The 21,841-nt window shown below is 42.9% G+C and overlaps 1 protein-coding gene across 6 annotated transcripts in view; it reads left to right on the forward strand.

The window, feature by feature from the left end:
• Positions 1 to 21,841, forward strand: part of MYOF (myoferlin) — a 161,110-nt gene that overhangs the window by 114,202 nt on the left and 25,067 nt on the right. For 3 of the 6 annotated variants that reach the window (XM_057737496.1, XM_057737499.1, XM_057737501.1), the window contains 13 exons: positions 486 to 631; positions 3,000 to 3,173; positions 4,021 to 4,129; positions 5,520 to 5,597; positions 7,509 to 7,690; positions 7,784 to 7,942; positions 8,067 to 8,165; positions 9,108 to 9,269; positions 11,208 to 11,373; positions 14,370 to 14,446; positions 17,840 to 17,854; positions 19,782 to 19,880; positions 21,288 to 21,413. In XM_057737496.1, the coding sequence (XP_057593479.1) occupies positions 486 to 631; positions 3,000 to 3,173; positions 4,021 to 4,129; positions 5,520 to 5,597; positions 7,509 to 7,690; positions 7,784 to 7,942; positions 8,067 to 8,165; positions 9,108 to 9,269; positions 11,208 to 11,373; positions 14,370 to 14,446; positions 17,840 to 17,854; positions 19,782 to 19,880; positions 21,288 to 21,413 (1,592 nt within the window). The remainder of the gene's footprint in view (positions 1 to 485; positions 632 to 2,999; positions 3,174 to 4,020; positions 4,130 to 5,519; positions 5,598 to 7,508; positions 7,691 to 7,783; positions 7,943 to 8,066; positions 8,166 to 9,107; positions 9,270 to 11,207; positions 11,374 to 14,369; positions 14,447 to 17,839; positions 17,855 to 19,781; positions 19,881 to 21,287; positions 21,414 to 21,841) is intronic. The other 3 variants (XM_057737497.1, XM_057737500.1, XM_057737498.1) reach the window with 2 other exon arrangements.

The raw sequence follows: 21,841 nt of genomic DNA on the forward strand, positions 1-21,841 counted from the left end.
AGTGCTCTGCGTGCATTATTTTGATTCTTTTGAAAAAGGTATATTTTACCTTTCTGCTGCGGAAGCTAAGCCATCAGCAGGTTTACTAACTTGCAAGAAACTTTTGAAAAGTAAACAGCCCACGTGTGGTGGTGCTGGGACGTGAACCCAGGCTGTTGACTACAGAGGCCATGCCCTTCATCACGTTCCCAAATGCCTCTTGTATTGTGCTTTATTCTTAGGTGTACTCAATAACCATGAATGACTGGAAGTATGAACATGGACGTGAACCCTATGGCCACAAAAGAAGCTCTGGAAGAGGGGTCCAGGGGGATAGGGCTGTATTCGGTTTAGCTGATTGCAGCAAAGTGAAAGGAGCAGCGGCGTTCAGTCACGACAGTGCAGAATGCTGGGGGGCAGAGAATGACCGAATGTTTTCCGGAACTTTATTTGGCAGTCTGGCAAGTGCGTCTCTTTTAGATAACCATTCACGAACTCTGTTCCAGGCTGGGAGTATGGAATTACCATTCCTCCTGATAATAAGCCCAAATCCTGGGTTGCGGCGGAGAAAATGTATCATACCCATAGACGCCGAAGGCTGGTCCGAAAACGCAGGAAAGATTCAACACAAACCCCTTCAAGTACTGCACGGGTAAGAGGAGCACTGGAAGGGAGCCGGGCTGGGGCTCTGCCTTCAGACCACACAGAGCCACGGTGAACTCGGCTGTTTCTGCAGAAACCATTTGCCAGTCAAGGGCCTGATGCCCTGCTCAAGGGGTCTCCAAGTGTGTCCCCACCTCAGACCTGCTGGTTTGGGAACTCTGGGGGTGGAGCCCAGCATTCTGTGTTTCAGTAAGTCTTCCAGGTGATTCTGAAGCAGGCTAAATAACGAGAGCCACTCAAGAGGCCGTAATAGAAACAGAAATTATTTTGGTGGCATATTGTAGTAGCGGCAATAGCTTAGGACTCGGAACAGGACACCTAAGGATTCAAAACCTGGCTTCATTTCCTTTCTCATCTGCAAAATGGATATAATATCATGCTTCTAATTAGAATATTATAGGTTTAAGTGGAATAATAATAAATTGAGTGGAAAAATAATACTCATAACAGTAATAAGTGGTGTGTTTTGTGTGCCTTCTATGATGGTAGGTACTGAATATACATCATCTCTAATCCACAAAATCTACATTTTATCCTCATTTTACAGATAATGCTCACAGAGGTTAAATGGATTTGCTTTAGGCCACATCACTAGTAAGTGATAGAGTGTCTGAACCCAGGCTAAGCTCATTCCAAACAGGAATGCTTGCTATTCCACAAAGTGCCTGACTCACAGTAGATGTCATGAAGTGCCTTTTTTTTTTAATAAATCTATGTATTTATTTTTATTTATTGGCTGCGTTGGGTCTTCGTTGCTGTGCGCAGGCTTTCTTTAGTTGCAGAGAGCTGGGGCCACTCTTCATTGTGGTGTGCAGGCTTCTCATTGCGGTGGCTTCTCTTGTTAAGGAGCACAGGCTCTAGGCGCATGGGTTTCAGTAGTTGTGGCTCTCAGGCTGTAGAGTGCAGGCTCAGTAGTTGTGACTCACAGGCTCAGTAGTTGTGGTGCATGGGCTTAGTTGCTCTGCGGCATGTGGGATTTTCCTGGCCCAGGGATTGAACCTGTATCCCCTGCATGGGCAGGTGGATTCTTAACCACTATGCCACCAGGGAAGCCCAGTGCCTTTTTATTAGACAGTGAGCTTCTTTGTTCTTCTATGCTTCCAAAGATGGACCTATACTCATCTTTGTATCGTATCTTTTTTGCTAGCTCAGGACCTTGTTCCTATTAAGTAATGGTGTAGAATGAGCTAATGAATGAATGTTTGTTTTGCAATTATCCTTATCCTGATGCGGTGAGGAATTTCTAGAGGCACTTGACTCCCTCCTTCCACATGAGAGCACCAAGGTGAAGTGGAAAGAATACTGAGCCACCAGTCAGAAGACAAGAAACGTGGTCCAGTGCTACCAAGGAGTATTGTTGAGACTTTGAACATGTTCCCTAACCTGCCTCACTGCTGGCTGCCTGAAATATTTCGGTGCCACTAGTAATACGGCCAGAGGGTCAGTTACAAGATTGTCCTTGACCTGGGTTTTCTGTTTATTCAAAGTTGAAAAAAATAGCCCCTACAATGATAATAACCTACATGGAGCTCTTATTTATGAGATCATAAGTATTATTCAGTAATATTATTTTACATCCACTAAATCCAGTCATACCTTTAAGATATTTACATAAAATTTCCACCACTAAAATGTCAGCTACAAGAGGGCAAGGACCCTGTCTTTTTCTTCACTGCTTCCTTAGCTCTTAATCCAATACCACATAGTAGGCACTTATATTTACCGAATGAATTGAAAAAAACATTGAAGACTGAAATAACTATATATAAATAGTTTTTTTAAGATTGAAAGTATTATAGTCATTAGATAGTAATTATTACAGAAGTAATATACCCTGATTTACTTATCAGCTATAGAAGCTATTAACTTTAGACGAGACGCTTAAACCCTAGGGAGGGTGGTATTGTTTTTTTCCCTCTATATATAAAATGGAGATAATAATATTTTCCAAACCGTATCATAATAGCAGTGTTCTTAGGAGCTAATGAAGTGAGAAAATAGAAAGCAGTTTGGGAAAGAATCCATTTGCTTTACCCAGACCCTCATGCTCCCCCCCACCCCACCACCCCTGCTGCCAAGTCTGAATAAGATGCCCTTCCCGATGGTACAGCCGCTACCTTGGCAACGTCTCGTTTCACTTTGCCGCGTATCTCTCTGTATCCCCAAAGTCCGTCAGCTCTGCAAGGGCAGAGAGCCTGCCTATTTCGTTCTTTGTTGTATCCCTGGCTCCCAGCACAGTGCTTGGCACAGAGAAGATTTTCGATACGTTTTTGTCGATTGATCAAATATCCGCTTTATCCATGTAAGGAATATTGTTGTTATGAGTATCATCGTTAAATGTTTTACCTCTGTTTTAGGCCCTGGAAGAATTTGAAGACCGGGAGGGCTGGGAATACGCGTCTCTAATTGGCTGGAAATTTCACTGGAAACAGCGTAGTTCAGACACCTTTCGCCGCAGGCGCTGGAGGAGAAAAATGGCTCCTTCGGAAACGCATGGTGCAGCCGCCATCTTTAAACTTGAAGGTGCCCTTGTAAGTGGTAAATAGCCAAAATTGAAATGATATTCGCAGAGGGAAAATACATGAGCACTGGATATAATACCATCAACTCCAATACTGTAAGACTGCACATAATTTGAGAGAAAGCTGCACAGCCTAGGTGCTCAATGATTCTGGTAGAATGAATAGACCATTAATATATGAAAGGTTCTAAGAAACCCATTTAATATTGTTTCATCTAGCCTTTTCCAAGTATATCTGTTCCAAAACCTTTGCTGCAGGGGACATCTATTAACATCCCAAGCTTAGGTTCTTTGGATCATACTTTGGAAACTACAACTGTTCAACAAACCAAGAAAGTTAAATATACAGGTGTGAGGGGAAGGAAAACAGAAGGATGGCTCACAAAATTAGAGAACAAGTCATATGGAAGCATGATAAAAAGGCAGAGAAGAGAAAAGCAGAAAGGTGGAAGGAATGAATAAGAAAATGGTGATGGTTGATCTAACTCAATGTGGTCAGGGACCATTTTTGGAAATTTGTGTTTGGACACAATCTATGTTTATATTTCTACACACTGACCCTTCTCTGTTCTTCTTCCACTGCTCTTTTTCCTCCTCCCTTCCTCTTAATCCCCTTATTTATCCTTTATGCTCCTCTTTTTTTTTCCCCCAGGGGCAGGGTTTGGTAAACCTGGCCTTGGGGTAGAAAGGCTGGCTTCTACTTCCTGCTCTGTTGCTGTCCTGGGCTTTGTTCATCTTTAAATTTGGAGTGATTGGATGAAGAAAATCTCTTTTAAAAATGACCATTCCATTTGTTTGTAATTCTTACCTCTTTGTTTTTAGGCATTGTTAATTGGTTTTCCTGCCTCTTATTTTAGGGCGCAGACACTACCGAGGATGGAGATGAAAAGAGTGTAGAAAAACAGAAGCACAGCGCCACCACTGTGTTTGGAGCAAACACTCCCATTGTTTCCTGTAATTTTGACAGTAAGTTTTAAACATGTATTTGTGAATTTCACTTCTATGACTTTTATCACAAGAAAACTCTTTGAATTCACCAAATATGATAAAAATCCCTTTATGCAAATATGATTTTTATTTTCATCACTTGATGGAGATGCATTTTAAAAATACAGTTTTCAAAATTATATTTGGGGTAGTGGGTGGTCAAATCATTGAGTTTTTTTTAAAGAATTATTTATTTATTTATGTTTGGCCGCATTGAGTCTTGGTTGCTGCACATGGGCTTTCTCTAGCTGTGGTGAGCTGGGGCTACTCTTCATTGCGGTGCGTGAAATTCTCATTGCAGTGGCTTCTCTTGTTGTGGAGCACGGGCTCTAGGCACTCGGGTTTCAGTAGTTGTGGCACTCAGGTCAATAGTTGTGGTGCACGGGCTTAGTTGCTCCATGGCATGTGGGATCTTTCCGGACCAGGGATCGAACCCACGTCCCCTGAATAGGCAGGCGGACTCTTAACCACTGCGCCACCAGCGAAGTCCCCAAATCATTGATTTTTAACATCATCTGTCCAATATGTATGCATTCTGTCTATCAAGCTTCCCTAAAAGATTATTTTAATTAGGAAAAAAAGGTTCAAAAATTAAGGTTTATTTCCATGGTAACTTTCAGGAATTTTGGAAGCAGACCTCCTCTGTAATAATAATAGCAAATCCGCATAGAAGTCTTAGCATGTGCCAGGCACTCTACGTGTATTAACTCATTTAATTCTTATAATGACCCTAGAAGGTAAGTACTATTGCTGTTCCCAATTTTACAGAAACGTGACCAAGATCTTATAGCTTGTTGTAAGCACTAGAGACAAGATTTGAACTCAAGTAGTCTGGTTTCCAGAATCTATGTAGTGAATCACAATGCTCTACTGCCTCTCAAATTATATGCATTTGTGGCGGTGAGGAGGGGTGGCAGTATAGAGGGGAGGGTTGTATGTGCATTAATGTAATAATAAGTATAAAGTCTTTGAAATATCAAAGAAACTTTGAGAAGATAACTGTTTCCTAGATCTGGTGCTGAAGTGGTACAGAAAGCCCTATTTCTATAACTCCTAGAGACCCAGGGTCATTTTAAAAGTCAACAATGACAAGCAGTACCCTAAATCCAGGTAGCTTATACCAGGAGTATGTTCTCCTGATTGACACACTTGCCTTGAGCTTCCTGTAGTATTTTTTAAAAAAAACTTCATTTTGCAGGAAACAGAACTACTTTGGGAAGACATGTCATCACTACTGAATGTGTTCTTTACTGTGGGGAAATAGACTTGGGTAACCCGTTTATCTGAAACATATATTATCTCCAAATAGAAAAATAGCAGTTTACAGTGTTCTGTTTCTTGTAAGTAACCTCCATCCTGTTCTTTTTAGGAGTCTACGTTTACCATCTACGTTGCTATGTCTATCAAGCCAGAAACCTCATGGCTCTAGACAAGGACAGCTTTTCAGGTAAAGGAAAAAAATCTCCATCTCACACTTTATTACACAGCAGGCTAGCTTGATTCTACTTTTCATCAAGTGGATGCTTCGAGTTATTTCTCACAACAACAAAAAGCCTTTCTGTGCTGAGAGCAGTTTGATGTGCATGAAGTCAATTGCTCAGTCATTAGATAATCACTGAGTATGCTGAGCACAGTTGCTGAGTGCTGGAGAAGATACGTGGTCTTTTAATATTAATAGTCACTCATTGATTAAGTGATTTAAAAAACCTTAAAAAAATCAGTTTTTGCTTTCTGTTTATAGCTGTGATTTTACCCCTGTGTTCTTTAATTGGTAAGTCTTCACCTTTATATACATATGTATATACACACATATATATATATGTTTTTGTAGCTCTCTTAAGTTGACAAAAAGATCCCCAGTTCACCCAGTTCCCAGCACCATCAAACCATGAGGTTTCATTACCCCCCACACTGACACCCCAGCTGCTTTTGTTGCCTTTGGACTGGTTCTGAGTGGAAGGTTTTGGGCGCCTGCTGCTTAAGGGATTGGTGCTGTTGCTGGTGGGACCGTGAATAGCTCCTGGGCTCCCTGGGCTGGAGGGGCAGCCATTCCACTTCAGGACCTGAAGGCCAGCAGAGCTTCCCTGGGGCTTCTGTGGAAACAGCTCTAAGGGCAGTTGCCTGACACTCTGGCACGCTCACATCAGTTGTGGGGTGTGTTCCGAGAACTAATATTAACCAGCATTTGTGAATGGTTTCCTTTTCTGACAAATTAAAGCAGTTTCGAGGTTATCTCTGTGATACGTGTCTCCACAATGGCTTTTGAAGACATTTTTGAATATTCACCACCAGGGGGCACTCAATCATTGAAAGTCAAAGTTACTTTCTTGACTTAAGTTCCATAAAACTCTAAGCACATTCCTTGCAGTTTGAGATAAAAGATGTATCATCAGGGCAAAAGCAAGGAATCCCATTCATAAGACGCTGTAGTGCTAAAAGCCAAGCACCCTTCTGGCTTATGCAAAAGCTCCAAGTTAGACAAAAGAGTACTGCTCAGGTAGGTCAGCTCCCACACAACTGCAAAAAGATTTGGTGAAATTATTTAGCACGGAGGAGAAATGGACTGCTTCTTTTTTTTAAATCTGTTTTCAGTTCTGTTGAGGTAGAGTTGACAAAGTTGTAATATATTTAAAGTGTTCAACGTGGTGATTTGATGTATGTATACATTGTGAAAGGATTCCCACAATTGAGTTAACACACCCATCGTCTCTCCTGTTTACCTGTTTTGTGACTGTGTGACAACACTTAAGTTTTACTTTCTTAACAAATTTCATTTATACAATACAGTGTTAACTGTAGTCACCATGTTATACATTAGATCCTCAGACTTTATTCATCTTGTAGGTGAAATTTATACCCTTTCACCAACTTCTCTCCATTTCCCCTGCCCCCAGGCACCCCTGGCACCACCATTCTACTCTCTGTTTCCATGAGTTTGACTTTTTTTGTTTGTTTCACATATAAGTGATACATGTAGTATTTGTCTTTCTCTGTCTGGCTTATTTCACTTAGCATGATGCCCTCTAGGTTCATCCATGTTGTCACAAATAGCAAGACTTCCTTCTTTTTTAAGGCTGAATTATATTTTATTGTGTGTATCTGTCTATCTCTCTTTTTTTATCCATCTGTAGGTTGCCTTTCACTTTGTTGGTGGTTTGCTTTGCTGCACAGAACCTTTTTAGTTTGTTGTTGTCCCACTTGTTTATTTTTGCTTTTGCTGTCTTTGCTTTTGGTGTCAAATTCAAAGAACATCACCGCCAAGCCAGCGTCAAGCAGCCTACCTCTTTATTTTCTTCCAGGGGTTTTATGGTTTCAGACTGCAGCCATGGCCCACTGTTATTCTCTTTTTCTGTTTTAGATCCATATGCTCACGTCTCCTTCCTTCATCGAAGTAAAACCACTGAGATCATCCACTCAACTCTGAATCCCACATGGGACCAAACGATTATATTTGATGAAATTGAGATTTATGGGGAACCCCAAACAGTCCTACAGAACCCACCCAAGGTTGTCATCGAACTTTTTGACAATGACCAAGTGGTAGGTAATTTAGAATTTCTAAGATGGCTTGGGGGATGATGGAGATTTATAGGAATGTTTGTCAGGGAATTTAAGGATTGTTTGTTTCTCTAGGGCAAAGATGAATTTTTAGGACGAAGCGTGTGCTCTCCTTTGGTGAAACTAAACTCAGAAATGGACATCACACCCAAACTTCTGTGGTACCCAGTAATGAATGGAGACAAAACCTGTGGGGATGTCCTTGTAACCGCAGAGCTGATCCTGAGACACAAGGTACTTACTGAGTTCTCACTCATATATTTCTTCAGAGGAGCCAATTAAAACACTTGTTAACAACTCCAGGCACTATTTACTTGAACTAAAGGGAGGCATTGACATTTCCATGTTTGTTTCACAGGATGGCTCCAACCTTCCCATTCTTCCCTCACAAAGGGCACCAAATCTGTACATGGTCCCCCAGGGCATCAGGCCTGTGGTTCAGCTGACTGCTATTGAGGTATGCCGCTCACTCTGTTTTATTGATCAAATCAAATGGATGTGGCTATAGAAATGGAATCTTTCATGTAGGAATGGCATCTTGCTACATCTTCTCTTGCTCCAACTTCCTACAAGATTTGTCCAAAAAGTTGAAATATTCATGGAAATAGAATGCTTGTCAAAGCAATATAAACAAGTCAATCCCAACATTCCTGAGGGAATCTAGAGTTCCCATTTACTGGGAGCCAGTGGATTCCTAAGTTTCCCGGGTCAGCTGGAGAACTGGGAGAGAGGAGATGGCTCAGAGCAGTGTGTCTGTGTGTGCAGAGGAAAGGGGACCCGAGAGGGAGGTGAAAGCAGAGGGAGGAGAGGGTGGAGTGGGAAACAGTGACATGTCGGACAGTCAGAGCAGATACAGGCGGAAGGAGCTTGATGGACGGCATCCTGCCTACTATTGAGGGCTCCCCCTTTGTCCAGTCAAGCAGCCGTTACCTGGAGATTTCCCCTCTCGGGTTGTCTTGCTAAGACTGAGGCAGATGACTTTAAACGACAGCTCTTATTTTTGAATTAGTGCCTGGATGTCAGACACTGTGTTAAGAAGTTTACACCTGATCCTCAGAATAACCCCAGGAGAGGTAAGACTCTCAGCCCCGTTTGTAGATGAGATGGAGGTTACTCACTCACCAGAGGTCTCAGAGCTGTGATGTGGCACAGCCAGGATTTGATCGCTGCTCTCTTATCCCCTCTGCTTTTTAGTGGCTCAGGTAGGAGAAGGAAATGGGCAGAACCGCTTTCTCTGTGCGACCTCCAGGTTTTCTAGGATAACATTCTCAGAGATTTGAGGCAAATCTGTACAAGTCGATCTTAAAATTGTACCGGTTATTAAGACAGGATTTTTCCTTTCGAATATTATTTTAAATATGCTGAGTTTCCTTCCCTTCTCTTTACATTGGTTTCTTAGATTCTAGCTTGGGGCTTAAGAAATATGAAGAACTACCAGATGGCTTCTGTCACCTCCCCCAGTCTCATTGTGGAGTGTGGAGGGGAAAGGGTAGAATCTGTGGTGATCAAAAACCTGAAGAAGACGCCCAACTTCCCAAGTTCTGTTCTCTTCATGAAAGTGGTACTGTATCAAAACTCTGTGATAGTTCATGTGTGTTGAATAGCTGAATTGTACTTGAAAAATGAATATAGACAAATCACACACATATCTTATATATGTGTTTCCAAAGTCTGACAACAAATAGAAAAACCCTGGCTTGCAGTCATCTTGTCAGTGACTTTTCCCCCTTAGATTCTCACACTGTAGTGATAGTTTCTTGAAGCTTCAAACAACCCCAGTGACACAGAAATATCTATGAGCAATACTAATGTATTTCTCCAATAACCTTTCTGCCTAGTCAGCTCTCTATAACAGACTCTTGGTCCGTCCTCCGAGAGAGGAATATTAACCCCCAGCCATGCCCCTGCAGGTGTACGTGAACCAGAACCCTCCCGATGGTGGCTGGCTGGCTGGCGAAGGGCAGCTGCAGCATGATGGGGTGATGGGGCCATGTCCTCGTAGCCTGGGACTGTGCCCTGCCTCCAGGTGCCCTCGGGGTGGCACCCACTTTGTTCCATCAGAGTTACCCTCTGGTTACTATGAATGCGGCAGCCTCAGATCCGGTTCGCAGTCCTCCATAGACCCCATCATACTTTGAAGCCAGAAGAGGTTATTCAGTCTTTCCATTTTTAAAACAGTTAAATCCTTAACTTTTTAAAAAAGAAAAATCTTTCTTTTTTACTCTACTATACAAAGAGATAAAAATAAAGGTGTTTTTTCAGTTTAATGGGATGGAAGGTCTAGAACCTTCCCATTCCTTTCCCCACCCCAATCATTTTTCTGTCCTTGGGGTCTCCAACACACTGCGTTTGAACTCTCGGGTCATGTGGCTTAACATCTCCTCTTACAGATGAGGAAACTGAGGCCGGGGGAGGGAAACGCCTCATGCAAGTTCCATAGTGAGTGCCAGGTCCCGCCTGCTGTGCTGTAGTGACTGTTGAGATCACAACAGCAGCAGCTGTTGTGCTGGCTGCGTTCACACTCCCTGCATTAAGCCTTCGACCCTGTAGGGCAGGCACTTTCACCCCATTTATGTGCACTTTGGAAGAAACTGAGAGGTTAAGTGATTTACACAAGGGGACACAGCTGGCAAGTGGGTGGCCAGAGTCTGAGTTTTAAGTCCCTCCAACTTCAAAGCCCATGCATTTCTGCTTGTGATGCTACAGCACCACCTGGAAGCTCCAAGCCAGAATCCCAGAGTGATCCCCTGGGCCACTCTACCCATCCTTGTCCCCTCCCAACCCCTTTTCACCTCCCAAGCTCTAGCCTGGAATCTAGCCTCAGTCAGCAAAGGGGAGGAAAACCATTCAGTTGACCCCAGTTTCTGTTCCTGTGTAAGATGGAGGAAATCATCCGAACCGTGCACCAGGCAGACCTGAGACCAACCCATGATTCCCCAATCAGACAATGTCACCAAGGCCACCAAATTTCACATAGAGGAGCCAGGAGGCGTCGAGGAAAAATGAACATCCCATTTTGGCATTGAATTTTCAGGGCTTGAAAGACTCCCAAACCACAGTTACTTCCCATGAAGGTTCAGTGTTATCTTTATCATTTCTAAATTTTAACTAATGTTAACTAAATGCTGACTTCACATCCTGTTACAGAACAGAACCAGGTGCTAAGGTACAGTTCTAAGTATTGACACTTCACCTACATTAATTCAGCAACCCTGCTGTTATTGAGGAGATCCCTGGGACAGGGACAAGTCCCCTAAAATCATGCAGCTGTCAGTGCCAGAGCCAGGGTTTGATCCAGGCATCTGGCTCAGAGCTCAGGCCCTTCAGCTCTGGGCTGCTTGCCTGGCGTGTCCGTTACCGAACTGCTCACTCTGGGTCCCCAGGGCTACGCCAAATGGGCAGAAAGAGCCCGGGTTGGTCCCTTTGGGGAAGTTAATTGGCAAAGCTGCCCTTGTTGGGTCTTGTACAGAGAAGTGACGCCTCCCTCTGTGACCCCCAGTTCTTGCCCAAGGAGGAATTGTACATGCCTCCGCTGGTGATCAAGGTCATCGACCACCGGCAGTTCGGGCGCAAGCCCGTCGTGGGCCAGTGCACCATTGACCGCCTGGACCGCTTTCGTTGCGACCCTTATGCAGGAAAAGAGGACATCGTGCCACAGCTAAAAGGTAAAGGCAAGTCTCTAAATAACATCTTGGAACTTTTCATGTTGAGCTGATTTAGAACTCTCACAGTAAGTGCTCATTGTCTAGATTTGGCAGATGAGGAAACAGTTGGATTTACAGCATGCTATGTAACTTTCCCGAGGTAATATAGTTAGTAAGTGGCAGAGCTACCCTTGAATCCTGGCCTTGTTTGGGGTGGCCCAATGCCCAAGCTATCACCTTCTGAAATACCCTGCTCCTGGATGAGCATTCTTTTTTGTATTGTTCCGCAGAGAAGACAGACATGACAATGAGTGATTGCAGTTTGCTGTGATAAATATTCTGATGGGGGAAATACAGGGGCCCCTCTGTAAGCCCTGAAGGAGCGGAGGGTTTTTATTTTAAATGGCTTTCCATCTGTTGTCCCGCCTCAATGCATCACAATATTGTTGTGATATAATTTGAAAGGTATGATTTCATTGTTATCTATTGAGGAAAAAAACACCTGCTCGAGTTTAAATGCCTGGCCTTGGGTCACATAATAAGTAAGTGATAGAGCAGGGTATAATACTTACTTTAGGGTTCTATACTAAATAATAAGTAAAGAATAGCGTTTTGCTCTTGGTTATTCAAGAATTCCTTGTTTTTTAATTTACCATGTGCCAGAGACTGTGTGGGGGCTGGGGACTGAGTCCCATCAGTGAACAAGATCCCAGAGCCCCTGCGCTCATGAGATTAGACCCAGTGGAGGACTGACACCCATTCATCTGATCATTGGTAGCCTTAAAACTGAAACAGATGTCTTCTATTTGAGCAGCTGTGCTGCTCACCAGTTCTGTTTAATCTTCCATAAGGTTTGGTATTGATTTTACAGAGCCTCTGAAGCTCATCTGCTGTGTGGGTCTGAGCATCCTGTATCCCTGATTCAGAGAAGAGAGAAAAAAATCCACTGTCACACTTGAGCAAAACCCTACATGTGTTTATCCATTAATTTCCCCATGTAAAGTATTTTGCGCTGAGTTGATGGTACCTAAAATAGCAACATTTTTATAACAACAAGGATTAATGTAACTGCAGGCATTCTGTTATCTCGGGTTACTTAATGGAGAAAAACCATTTTCCTAGTGTTTTTCCTACTGCTTTCATGAGAGAAAGTTCTTTGACACAAATATGTGAAATCATTAGGAAGATACAAATGCTGCAGATTTTCTCTGGCCCCAGAATCGCTTGTGTGGACCTACTTGTGTCTATGGGTCAGGGGTAGGCAGAGGTCTCCTGGTTCGTGATTCTATATAGTTAGTGTAAAGTGTGGTCAAGGTTTCAGAGAGCCCCTGAAGAGGAAAATCCTTAAGGTGTATGGGAAGCACAGTGTTCCCAAGACCAGAATCTATTATTTTAGATCTCTCTGATACATTCTTTTTTTTTTTTTTTTTTTTACTTTTTTTTTTTTTTTTATTTTGGGGGTACACCAGGTTCAATCATCTGTTTTTATACACATATCCCCGTCTCTGATACATTCTTAAAACCAAGTTGAGGTACGAGTTGAGGAATGTACTTGGTTGGCCTAATGTTGAAAGCACACAGAATAACTTTCCTCTTGTCCCTGAGGGTTTGTTTCCAAGAGGACTGTAAAGTGGAGAACTGATGGTATAGGAAGGAACTAGCATGCAGTTGTATTCGGGCATGCCTGCCCACCTGGCTGCCCTGTTCTGTGTTGCTGCAGCTGTCGGCAGTTGGAGGGGAGCTATCTTGGAATAGAGACCACTGATAGATCTGGGGATGCCGCATGGATATACGAGGGTGAGTCAAAAATTATCCGCACTCAGGCTGTAGAATTTACAGTTTTAGTACAACCGGAGTGTGGATAATTTTTGACTCACCCGCATACAACCACCTAGCAACAGCATAGCAACTGGCATATCAGAGATATTCAATAAATGTCAGTTTCCTGTGCTTCCCCAATGTTCCCCTGATCATTTCTCTGCCATTCACTAAGGGCGTACCTTGCTCTGGGCTCTGGTATGGTGGTTAAACACAAGCTTTGGGGTCAGACAGACCTACATTACTTACTTCTACTTGTGTTTAATTGTTCAACCCTAAGCAAATGACTTGCTTTCTCTTACCCTCAGTTTGTTTATTTTTTAATCTCTATAATGGGTATGATGCCACATATGAACATATTCTACAGGATTTTTGAGGGGTTAAATGAGATCGTGTATGTAAACAGTTTAGGCCACTGCCTGGCACATGGTAGGTGCCTTAAAAAATGTGTTTTCCCTCCTTTATGTCCTATACATCAATTTCTGGGTTAAACACAAAGTTCTTTTGGCTTGGCAGAGTTTGTCCTGTCTGGGTTCTAGCCTCCTGTTGAATGTCTGGCTGTTTGGTATCTTCTTCTGTAAAGGGTAGATGTACCTCTCATCCTACTCCACCCCAGGCTGAGGCTTTGGCACCTGGTGAGCACAGAGCCTGCTCCTGAGCCCTTGCTCTAACCCCAGATATTCAGGGAATTATATAAATCCAGGATGTGTGCCTTTTCCCTCTATGTATACTGTGAGAACCAAGCTGAGTGGACCACTGCAACTTCAGCCCTGAAATGTGCAACTGTTCACCCTGCTCTGCTTTTCAGTGTCTTAGAACAGATTCCATGAAAAGGAGGCTCCTTTAGTGTAGCCCCACCCCAGCCTCCAACCTCACTCCTGCATCCACTAAAGGCATGTGTTGACACAATTCCTTTTTCAGCATTTCCTATGTACAGGCATTGGGCTAATCGTCTAAGATAAAAGAAAAAAATGGGCCATATAATCCCCTTAAAAATGTCTAAAACTGTATCATATTTTGGGGAAAGCAATGAATTGTTGGGTTATTTTTCTCCATTTGGGTGTCGTCTTCTTCATTTAGTAAGTCTCATCCAGGAGCAAACTCTACCATCCACTGTGTGGCTGTTAAGCTTGAACTTGCAGTAGAATGTTCACCACTATATTCTTGTAAGTATCTTAGATTATGAAATTGTCTTGCAGCCTCATTTTTGTCTACCACACCCAACCGGGACTTTGTTATTGAAATAGAAGACACCAAACCATTGCTGGCATCAAAGGTAGGCTCCAGAGCTGATCATTCACTGGATGATGTCAGTTTTATCTTCCAGGCATCTAAGCATTAGGTGAATTTAGTCAAACAACCATTCAATGTAATTAAAATACAATGACAAACCAACTTATCATGGTAAAGAACCTGATCCTTACACTCATCAATAGCCAAAGTGACATTGTGTGGACTCATGTCCTCTACCCTCAGTCACCCAGGATACTTGAACTAGACTCAGACCCGTGCTCCACTCCCCACGAGGGAGAGGGATTTAGACAACAGTAAGTTTTAAAATTTCCCCGAGTGATTCTAATGTACAGGCAGGTCTGAGGGCCGTTGGTGTGGACAGTCTGAGTGATGTCATTTGCAAGAAGGAGATATTTCAGGAGCAAATACACAGCATTGCAACATTCAGAAGAGGGATACATGTAGCACACCAGTTTTTTCCTCTACATGAAACACAAGTGTCATGGGTTTTTAATGACCCTATTTGTCAGTGTATGGGATATCCTCGACTTTTATATTCACTGTGGTTTCGAAATCAAGAAATTGGTGGAAATGCTCACTCAGGGCCCTGTTTTAAAACCATTCCAGCCAGTTCGACAAGAAGGAAAGGAAGAAAAAAGTTCTCAGCCCAGAAAAAAGAAAACATCAAATATCTCCCTGTTTCTGTTGGCATTCATGATGGACTTTCGCAGCATGTTTTAATGTGCAAACTGGCCAAAAAGTGCACATGATTGCACTTTAATGTGTTATGTCCATAAACAGTCCCTTTAAAGAAATCCACTTTCTTCCCACTGCATTAAACTCACTAACAATTGGACCATATTAAATGTGGGCTCCACAGCCAGCACCGCATAGCAGTGTGTTTGATTTTATTCCCTGAGAATCCTCCACAGTCAGAAATGACAGTATCAAATTTGCAAAACCACTATGTTCACTTTATAAATAACCCCAAATAGTCCCAATAAAACAATAGTAGCCTAGGGAGAAGCTAAGTATAATATACTTAAGATCTTTTATGTACATTTTCACAACAACTCTGGAAAAAGCCAGCTTAAGATCCTGCTCTGTAATCTGCCTCCAGCTTTCCTGCCTCCCATTGTCAATCAGTTCTTCTTTGTGCCTCCGTATGCTCTGTGGCCCCAGGTATGGAGGATCAAAGAGAAGAATAAAGCCAATCTATGCCCCCATCTCATTCATTTCTTAACAGTAGTTAGCAGAGGAGAGGCTACTGTAGCACAACTCATTGTGAAAGTGGAGTTTACATCATATTTTAAGTTGCAACCTAGCAGGATAGAGGAAGATAGTATCAGTCATTCCCATGTGCTATAGATAACTTAAATCAGCTGCTCTCCTAACACCTAGTGGAGGTACACTGTGTTGGTAAGGAAGGCTATTTGGAATCGCCTCTAAAAATCTGATTCCATCTGTTCTTAGGGAAGAGAGCGCCCATCTATGCAAAGTCAAATGAGCAAAGTTGAGCTTTGGAAGAGCCAATAACAAGCTTGCAGATGACCTGGGTTACATGTACATGTAACATGTGTGCATGTGTGTAATATACAGGCATGCATGTGGTGCATGTGTGTCATGCATGCATGCCTGTGGTGCATGCATGTCGTATACATGCGTGCATGTGTTGCATGTACATGCGAGGTGTGTGTAATGAATATCTATTACTGCTAACTCAGTTCATGGGTAAATTGAAGGAATGGGTCAACACGGTGCTGTTGATGGGAGCTGGAGGCTGTGGCTTCGAGTGACAGTCTCATGCTCACGGAAACGCACACCACTACTCAGTGGTGACTGTGGGAGCTCTTAACAGATGGGCTCAGCACCACCACGAGTAAAGCGGGAAATAAGCATGGGGGCAAACTGCTAAGTGCTAGCCGGGTAACAGGAACGTTCTCACATGGCCGTTTCAACGATTACCTTCCAATTCCAGTGCTTAAGCAGTATGTCAACAGCTCTCAGCAAAATGGCTTCTCCAACGACAGTGCATGTATGTATGATGAGAAAATGCATGAAGCTGCCTGGGGCTGCGGGGACCTTGGTCTAAAGACTCTAACTCCCCTTTCAGATTCTTTCTAGATTTTGGAGCAAAGGATGATCTTTAAACAAATGTGATTATTTTAAGCTTCAGGGGAGACTCTTCTGCGCCATTTGGATATAATGAAGCAAGTTTCTTCAGCTGCTTCAGCTACTTTTCCACGTGAGCTAATGAGCAAGTGGACATGAATAAATTCTCCCATATTAATCCTGGATTTTAACATCAGCAATCTGTTTTGAATAATGCTTTTTAAATCACGAACTATTCATTTCTTTGAAATGATTTCAAATAGCTGGAAATAGAGGTGAATAAACAGACTCTAAAAATCTAAATTCAGGAACCATTCAGAATGTGAAAACTCTGACATAAAATCCTTCTTTCCAAAATCTCAATTCAGCTGTGATGATTTAACTTTTAATCTCACTTTGATATGAATCTAATAGAAAGAATTGCTGTATCTATCTGTTTCTCTGCCTCTCTTGGCATTTCTGTGTGCTGAACAAAAGTCGATGTGGAAAATGCCAAGGGGCACTTATGGAAGAAGCTCCTTGGCCACCCAATACTCCCTGCAGGAAGGAGGAGTCACTGTCTCCTCACATTGGAAATGAACTTGAAGTTAGGAGGTAGCATTCTTCAAACTGCCTCTACGGGTGAGCTTGGCTAATGTTCCAGCAGGTACCAAGAGAAAAGTCAAGCCCCAATATCCTAGCTGTCCATTCTCTCATCTCCTGGTGGATTCTCCATGCTGAAACTCAAATGGGAGGATTTGGCCAATGAGAGACTTGACAATGTGGAACAATTTTGATGGATGGTTATGTATTTGGTGCTATAATATCAGCATGGGGAAAAATCAAGAAAAGATATTTACAGGATGGTACTGCAGTCATTCTGGACATAGACATCTTGCGACAGGGGTTTTTAAAGGAATGAGAATTAGGAGAAGTTGGGGATATACTTTAGAAGCTAAATGGAATGAAACGTTTGGGGCAAGAAGATGAGCAACTGTACTCACCCCGTCCCCCACCCCACCCCCTGTGTGGTCCCTGTGCTGGTGGACAGGGAGATTGTCTAACTCTATTAAAACATGGGACATGGGTGGCTACCTCCAAGCCTTTTATTTTAATACTGTTTGTAACTCGTTTGTACATTTTCAGAGAAGAAACCAATAAGATGTGTTTAATTATGAGGTCATCTTGAATTGAATAAATAATCCATCAAAATGTTGAGAATATACGGCATGAATGAAAAATAACGTCTCCTTTTCTCTTTCTCGTTAAACCTAATGCTCATGGGGTCTCCATCTCCGTGTGACCCATACACGGTTTGCCCTCTTCCTGCCATATGTGTGATGAGCAGCTAACAGAAAAGGTAACCATTGTACACATTTTGCTAGATTTAAGATTCACGTATTTTCTGCCTATAGCTGATATGTAAAAAGAATAAAAATTTTTTAATGTAGGTTTTTTTTTAATTGGAGTATAGTTGATTTATAATGCTGTGTTAGTTTCAGGTGTACAGCAGAGTGAATCAGTTATACATATACATATATCCACTCTTTTTTTTAGATTCTTTTTCCATATAGGTCATTACAGAGTACTGAGTAGAGCTCCCTGTGCTATACAGTAGGTCCTTATTAGTGATCTATTTTATTTTACTTATTTTTAACAATTTATTTTTTGGCTGCGTTGGGTCTTTGTTGCTGCACGTGGGCTTTCTCTAGTTGTGGCGAGCAGGGGCTACTCTTCATTTCAGCGTGCAGCCTTCTCATTGCGGTGGCTTTTCTTGTTGCGGAGCATGGGCTCTAGGCACATGGGCTTCAGTAGTTGCAGCACCTGGGCTCAGTAGTTGTGGCTCACGGGCTCTAGAGCACAGGTTCAGTAGTTGCGGCACACGGGCTTAGTTGCTTGGGGGCATGTGGGATCTTCCTGGACCAGGGATCGAACCTGTGTCTCCTGCATTGGCAGGTGGACTCTTAACCACTGCACCACCAGGGAAGTCCCAGAAAAAAATTTTTAATCCAGGGTTGGCTTACTGATGCATAAAGGGGAAATAGCTGTGTGTGTAAACATATATATACTGGATACAAATAAGAAACAGCTTTTCTTGAGTGTTCCTTCTTCCTTCCCCACAGATGGAATAGGAGGCTGTGTTGCTGGTGACACACTATTTCAGGCAACTTCACTCTTTCCTAGGTAGATTAAGCCACGGGTGGGTCTGATGGGGATCTGTTCTTGCTAAAAATCTGAGTGAAATTTATAGTAGCCTTCTATGAACTACAGCCTTCTGCAGTTTGAGAATGTTCCACAAGTGATTCTAAATGCTGTACGTTCTGTGCCACCAAAGAACCACCAGGTTCTGAACTCTGGCTGCACGTTACCTGGGCAATTTTGAAAGCATCCTGGATGCCAGGTCTCACCCCAGGCTGATTGAATTAGGATCTCCAAGAATAGGTAGGGAGCCACTGGTCTAAACAAACCAGAATGCCTCCCTACTCTTCACATTTTGTAATTTTCAAAGCTCCTTCTCCTAATGATCTTATTTGATGTCCAAAACAACCCTATGAGGGACTTCCCTGGCAGTTCAGTGGTTAAGACTGTGCTCCCACTGCAGGGGTATGGGTTCAATCCCTGGTCGGGGATCTTGGGGAACTAAGATCCTGCATGCCTCTGCCAAAACATAAAACAAAACAATCCTATGAGATGGATGAGGACAGGTAGCATTATTATCCTATTCAGTGGATGAAGAAAATAATGCTCAGAGAAGTTAAACAAAGTACCTGATGTGGTGTGGCTTGTAACATAAAAGACAGAACCTGAATCAGAACGAGTTTTTCCCACTCTTAGCTTAGTGAGGTTTGTTTGGTAATGCATTGCTGGCTAAAAGGGCTAAGGAAACGAGATAGTAGAAAACACGTATTGGAGGATAAAATAGTAAACACATACTGAAGGTTTTCTTTTAATTTATCTGTATATGTAAATATCAAGTCACCAGGATAAAAGAGTTAAAACAGACAAATGAATAGACTGTATCCACGGAGTGTAAGAAAATCATCTAGTGTAGCTGTGGCCATTAAAGCCAAACACATTTCATTGGCCAAGGATCATTGTTTCACCTCCAGTTTCTGGGCAGAAGAATCCTGAATGCTTTGGTGCATGTAAACAGAAGTCATATAATCTCACTTCTTTCAGTTCAGAAGTACCTGTTCTCCTTGTCTGTTACATATGAGTTTTCCTGCAATGATTGGAAATCCAGGTCATCACTAAAGATTTTTCCATTTTCATGTGTCTTTCTTTAGGAGGAAGAAATTATTGACTGGTGGAGTAAATTTTATGCTTCCACTGGGGAACATGAAAAATGTGGACAATATATGCAGAAGGGCTATGCCAAACTCCAGGTACCTGGGCCTATGCTACTGTGGGTGGGGGACTGACCTGCATTAAAACCGGCCACAGGCAGAGCTGAGTGAGAGACTGAAAGGTCCAATGGTGGGTGCTGAGGGGGAGGGGCCAGGAGCGCCTCTGGCCTCCTGGAGAGCCCTCTTGTGATGGATTTTGGCTTTGCCAAGATTCCCAGGGCTTGAGCACGGCTGTTGATTTATGGTTATGTGACTGCCACGTTAGGGCTTGGGGACATCTGGCCGAGGGTTGGAAATGGGTTGGCACCACACTAATTAGGCCAACATTGTCCAGTTTGACCAAGGGAGACTTTAAAAGTCACGGCGCTCTTGCAGAACAGCATGACATGTCAGCCTGCTTCCTTCTGTCCTCTGAATGGGCATCAGTGTCACCAGCTGAGAGGCTGATTCTTTTACAGGGATGCAGGGTACAGTCACAACTGTGTATCCAGGAGGAAGAGAAGCTACCGAACTAGGCAGGTCTGGCTATGGACCATCTTTCTGTCAATGGGTTGGGTTTTCCAGTCTTTACTCAGTCTTTCAGAACATGGAAAAATCCATATTCTTTCACGTGACTGTCATAACATCTCAAAGCAGCTTAAGAAACACCAGCATGTAAAGAATCGCTCGTTGAGAGAAATAAACTAGTCTGGCAGCTCAGCCCCACAGTCCACCTCTGTCCTTCCCTCTTTCCTTCCTTCCTCCTCTTTCTCCTCTTCTTCTAGCTTTTTATCGAGGTATAATTTACATACAATAATGGAATCCATTCAGTGAGTTGTGGTAAGTGTGTATACTCTTACGTAAACCACTACCAAGACAAGGCAAAGAACATTTCCATCACCCCAGGAAACTCCTTTGTACCCCTTTCCAGTCAATTCCTCACAACCTTCCAACCCTCTTAGAGACAACTGATCTGATTTCATCGTCATCGATTGGTTTTGCCTGTTTTTATACTTCGTATAAGTGGACTCATACAGTATGTATTTGTGTGCATATGGCTTCTTGAGCCCAACACAGTAGTTTTGAGATCCATCATGTTGTCATGGGTAGCAGTAGTTTGCCCCTTTTTATTGCTGAGTCATATTCCAGTGTATGGATATACCACAACTTGTTATCCATTCCCCTGATGATGAAGCTGCTATGGACATGCTTATACCATGTGGACGTGTCTCCTGGGTGAATACCTAGGAATACCACTTCCGCATCATAGAGCAGCTGGACATTTGACTTCATAAGATATTGCCAGATGCTTTTCCCAGTGCTCGTCTCATTCTGCACTCCAGCCAGCAATGTCAGAGTTCCAGTTGCTCCAATCACATCTCATGCCCATTTGGTATTGTCAGTCTTTTTATTTTAGATCCCACCTATATTTTAATGAGAAATTAAGAATCTGTTGATGGTTTGCAGATATATGATTGTGAACTAGAGGATGTAATGGAATTCGAGGGCCTGACAGACTTCTCGGATACTTTCAAGCTGTATCGAGGCAAATCAGAGGAGAATGAAGACCCTTCTGTGGTCGGAGAGTTTAAGGTGAGTAAAATGTGTGTGTGTGTCTGTCCTGTTTAAAATCCCTCTTTATTTTCTTTATAGACCTAGGATAAAGGACAACCAATCTCTGAGTCAGGGACATATCCTCTGATATCTGAAGGATGCTAGAAAATGCTGACAAAGAGAAGGGCAGTGAGTCGGGGGCAGAATACTCAAAGCCATTCTCGGTGTCTTTCTCCCTGCTGTTGCCAACCAGCCTTGAATCCTGTAAAGTCAACCTCTCTCAGCGCTACTTCCCACCCCCTCCCCTCCCCCGCATGTCCCACACCCCCTCCCAAGCTTTCAGCAGGACCAGTGCAGCACCTTCCCGTCCGTTGTCCTTACCACCCTCCTCATCCACATGCGAGTCCATCCTCCACGCGACCACATCTGATCGTGTTTCTCTTAAAGACATCACTTGCCTTTCAACC

The sequence above is a fragment of the Hippopotamus amphibius genome, chromosome 5 (assembly GCF_030028045.1).
Source record: "Hippopotamus amphibius kiboko isolate mHipAmp2 chromosome 5, mHipAmp2.hap2, whole genome shotgun sequence".
Classification (NCBI taxonomy): Eukaryota; Metazoa; Chordata; class Mammalia; order Artiodactyla; family Hippopotamidae; genus Hippopotamus; species Hippopotamus amphibius.